Source organism: Octodon degus, unplaced genomic scaffold, assembly GCF_000260255.1.
Source record: "Octodon degus isolate 3935 unplaced genomic scaffold, OctDeg1.0 scaffold00072, whole genome shotgun sequence".
NCBI classification, from domain to species: Eukaryota; Metazoa; Chordata; class Mammalia; order Rodentia; family Octodontidae; genus Octodon; species Octodon degus.
In genome coordinates, this window is record NW_004524648.1 from 5,575,024 (window position 1) to 5,579,337 (window position 4,314).

The window sequence follows — 4,314 nt, forward strand, 5'->3', positions numbered from 1 at the left end:
AGTAAGTTCAGGGCCAGCCTGAGCTGCACAGTGAGACTCTGTCTCAAAAAAAAAAGGATGGAGGGGAAGAGCCATTACATTTTCTCATAGCTGACACATCTTCCAAGCAATAGAAACTGGCAAATATTGAGAAAATGTTTATCAAGCTGGTCAGTATGTAATTTATAAGAACAGAAAAGCTTTGGAAAAAACAAAGACTACAAGATTGTGTACAAAGAATGAATACAGTGAATAAAGGGGAAGACAACTCTATTAGCAGGTATGACAAAAGCCTCAGAAATACAGAAATCTTTGTGCTTTGTATTATCTAACCAACTTCACGTAAGAATACTAGACACCATAAATATTTACTGGGTGGGTGACTGGGGCTGATACCTTTTTTTTTTTTTTGGTACCAGAGATCAATCTCAGGACCTCAGTCCTGCCAGGCAGGCGCTTATGCTGCTGAGCTACCTCCCCGGCCCAGATACCTTTTGTTTTGTTTTGGGTTTTTTTTTTGGCGGAACTGGGGATTGAACTCAGGCCCTTGTGCTTGCCAGGGAAGTACTTATTCCACTGAGCTATCTCCCTGGCCCTCCAGATACCTTTTGAGTGCCTTATAGAGGCAGATTCTATCATCACATTACTTACTGGGGTTCTCAGAAGTTTCATATTACATAGAGACATCCAGACAATACAGTAGTCTTTGGGTCCACTTAACAGAGGAAGGATCATAGCTGGTTACTGGATGCCTCTGGGTCTGTTTTGCCTTCTAGAAAAGGGGGCTGATGCCATGCCCCTTTCCAAAACAGGAGCTGCCTGGCTTCCAGTTCCACCATCCTGTACCAACTCGTTTTTCTCTTCCTCTAATCAGTTCTCCTTCCAGCACAGACTGCAGAGATGAATGAAGCCTTTTTCTCCTTTCCTGGAAGCTTCTGCTCTCAATTACTGTCCTGCTCCAGAGGTGTGTGCACTAGGCCAAGTTCGAGGCGATACAGGCCTACCTCTGGGGAGACCTGGATTCTATTTACTCCTGATGGAAAAAGCCCAGGCCCAGCAGTGCTCAGAATGGACTGGAGAAGGCAGATGGGCAATGGCTTTGGGAAAAGAGAGAAACTAACTCTTTTAGTTTAAAAGAAGTATCATCTGAGTCTTCTCCATGGCTCATTCTGGAAATTTATGGAAAATGGGACTCCTCACAGAAACAGCAGGTGTCCTGGTTTGGTCCTCTGACTAAAGCTGAGTAAAAGAAGCCTCATAGGTTGGCTGAGTCGCTGACTGGCAGGTGGCAGCCTGATGACTCCAAAGCCTTCTGCAGACTCTGATGATGAAGCACCAGTCACAGCTCTCCCAGCTCTCCTTCCACTGCCCGCACCATGACATACAGTTCAGCTAGGCCCACCACTGAGGCGACGATCATTGCAGCCAGCACACGCTAGGGAAGAAGAGAAAGTGGCTTAGGGGATACAGAACTCCCAAACCTGTCCCTAAACTGGGGAAGATGAGAAAGGGTCTTAGCTTCTTTTGGGATTATTGCCCACCCCATAAATGCTGAATGGCTTAAATGTTCCCCTTGTTTATTGCATAAATATATGCTCAATTTCTTACCTGTGCAAGATATTTTTACATAATTTTCCCTTTCCCACTAACACTTCCACCTGTAGCACTTTGCCTGCCCAATGTCTACTCACTGAGGCCATTTCTGTGAAGAGATACTGGCTTCCAAGGTAAGTGCAGACGAATGCAGCTGCCACCGTCACAATGAAGTTGAAGATGGTAATGACCAGAGCCTTCACTGATCTCACTTTAGGGAGAAGCCCAGAGAAGAAATCTTTAGGTCAGCATTCTTCAGGAGGATCTCTTACCTCAGTCAACTGAGTTCCCTGAACAGAGCATGGCTGAAGAGCTTGGCCTCTAGCCCTGGATGCTAGGGTGGGAAGGAATGCCACAACCCATTTCAGGGACAGGCTTTAGCAGTCAGGTTTCCTAGTATCTTACCTTGCTTTCCCAAGTCACTGAGAGTCCCACCATGCAGAGAATCCTGAGCAAAAACAGACAATTTCAGAATAAAAGCAGCTCGAGGGTAGTCCAGAGAGCTTCCACATACTGGGCTGGGAGTAGAAGAATCACAACTAACTCTGGGTTCTGGGGCAGAAGAGTCACATTAAAAGAATGACATTCCTTAATAAATTAACTCATTCTCTCTTCCTTAAATTAACTCATTCTCTACGCCTTAATAAATTAACTCTTAACTCTCCATGGATTGCTCTGTCTACAACCAATATGCCTCTTTTCTGTTATACAAATCAGGCATTACAAAGGAGATAAGTTCCCAATACCTATCTGCTCTTCTCCTGTTTCAGGGCAGGAGTGCATCAACAAATAGTAGGGAGTTCTGTCAAGAAAAAAAGACTCCAAGGTTCACCCTTACATCTACCATGTCTTATAATTTAATCACCATCCAAGCCAAGAGTCTCTCAGTGAGTAAGTTGGGGATTACAGTTTGTACATTAACACAAGAGCTCCTATGGTCCCAGAATAATACACAAACCAAGATCTTATCTGTTTCTTCCCTCTATACTTCATTCTAGGTCAAAGCCCTGTTTTTCGGAGTAATCAGTTCAGGTACTGAGAAGCAGACTCTTACCTGACAGGTGACGTTGCGAGTGATCCGCTTATATTCCTCATTGGCCAGATGTATCTTAATTTTCTCCAGTCGAGCAACTAACTCTGGGTTCTGGGGCAGAAGAATCACATTAAAAGAATGACATTCTTCTACATATTTGTTGCTAGGAAGTAGATCGTAGTCATTGGTTCCAAGGGGCATAAAGACCCACATGCCAGTGGAGTCATACTTCCACTGCTTTGGAAACTGATTTTTAGATGCAAGTTTCCCAAAGCTGTCAAATACAGAAAGTTCTCTCATGCTAGAGCCCAAAAATTGAAAGTACATTTTTAAGCTCAAAATCTGATTAACTTTGATATCCAATTCAAATCATAATCGCTCTCACAGATATACCTTGTACTCACAGATATATCCTGTACTTACCCGAGGAGGCTTCACAACCTCTGGTAGATAGATTTCACTGCCTTCTAAAAGCTCATGAAGATATAGTGTGGAACCTGGAGAAAAAAATGTTTCCACATGGTGATCTACTGAACTGAGGTTGAAGTATTAAGACCAGTAAAGGGTCTACCAAATAAACCATGGCGATCCCGATGTCAAATCATGACATCCCCAGGATGATTTTCAAGTTGGGTAAAGTTTTATTATTTTCTAGTGCTGCACAGCAACTCTGTCATTTTATCCTCTCAAAGCGACCGCCAACACGTAATACTGCGCCTTTGGGTTAGGTCATAGTGATGTTAAATACCACATGAAATCATCTCTTTTTAAGGTTCTCTTTAGTTCTAGTAGTTAGGCAGTCTACTTCATCTTTCTGACTGGGCTATGTAAATCCCAGCAAAACACCTTTGCTGTAGGTTTGCCTTTTTTTTCAGGCTGGGGAGGAGAAATGACTTCTTCAAGGGGAATCACTGACAGAGCTAGGACTAGAATTCACATGCTACTCCTACTTCAGATTATCTTTAAAAAAAAATCACATTTTATCACTCTTGCTTTTGAGATGCAAAGAAATCTAGGACGAGATCAGCATCCTGAGCTGATTTCTAGTGTGGTGAAAAAGGAAGAAGCTGGAACCTGGCAGATGGTACTGGGTTGGAACCTGGGCTTTCTCAAAGGTCAGGTTGTGCCTAGGTGTGCCTGTAAGACGAGACTCAAGGAAACAGTGTGTGCAACACAAATTCATTTTGTCATCCACGAAAAATTCCCACAAGAGAGGGGTTAAGGAATGGGTGGCCCTGGGGTTTATGAAGAGATTTGTTGATTGGCTACATAAGTATGCCGCAGGCATGGGTGTACTCAACATGGAAAAAATCTCAGGAAGGAGCAAATCTGGAAACAGAGGCGATCTCGGACTGGACACGGGCTCACCCCTTTCTCTGAGATGCTGGTGAAGATCCCGGATCACACGAAAGGAAACCAAGCGTCGGGAGCTACCGGGACTACCACCATTCGTGTGCTTCTTTCCCAGAGCGGCCTCAAGCTCGGCTCGCAGCTTCTGGGGCAGCTTCTCTGACTCTAGCTCCCCGCCAGGCCCGAGAGCGCGCAGCAGACGATCACCTACCACCAACGAAGACGCCATGTCTGGCCAACTCTAGGATCAGGTGATTCCCAAACTCGGACTTCCGGGTGTGCGCCGGAAGTAGCTCAGAGCGAGGGGCGGGGCGGGGCGGGGCACCGGGCCAAAGGGGCGGGGACGCGGCGCGGGGCAG

General features: G+C 45.2%; 1 protein-coding gene across 1 annotated transcript; it reads right to left on the bottom strand.

Annotated features, from left to right (window-relative positions):
• Nucleotides 1-880: 880 nt before the first annotated feature.
• Nucleotides 881-4,228, bottom strand: Tmem199 (transmembrane protein 199). Its single transcript, XM_004635423.2, has 6 exons — nucleotides 3,974-4,228; nucleotides 3,029-3,102; nucleotides 2,627-2,716; nucleotides 1,978-2,020; nucleotides 1,671-1,783; nucleotides 881-1,414 (listed from the first exon to the last, which is right to left on the bottom strand). Exons 1-6 carry the CDS (start codon nucleotides 4,182-4,184, stop codon nucleotides 1,319-1,321), a joined length of 627 nt encoding a protein of 208 aa, XP_004635480.1. The 5' UTR covers nucleotides 4,185-4,228; the 3' UTR covers nucleotides 881-1,318.
• Between the last annotated feature and the right edge of the window lie 86 nt (nucleotides 4,229-4,314).

Excerpts from the sequence above, each read along its gene's own strand:
- Tmem199 (XM_004635423.2), bottom strand. The coding sequence starts at position 4,184 with ATGGCGTCTTCGTTGGTGGTAGGTGATCGTCTGCTGCGCGCTCTCGGG. Across the intron at positions 2,021-2,626 it reads CTCGCAACGTCACCTGTCAG|GATTCTCTGCATGGTGGGAC; the intron begins GTAAGAGTCTGC and ends GTTTTTGCTCAG. Across the intron at positions 1,415-1,670 it reads TCTTCACAGAAATGGCCTCA|CGTGTGCTGGCTGCAATGAT; the intron begins GTGAGTAGACAT and ends CTTCTTCCCTAG.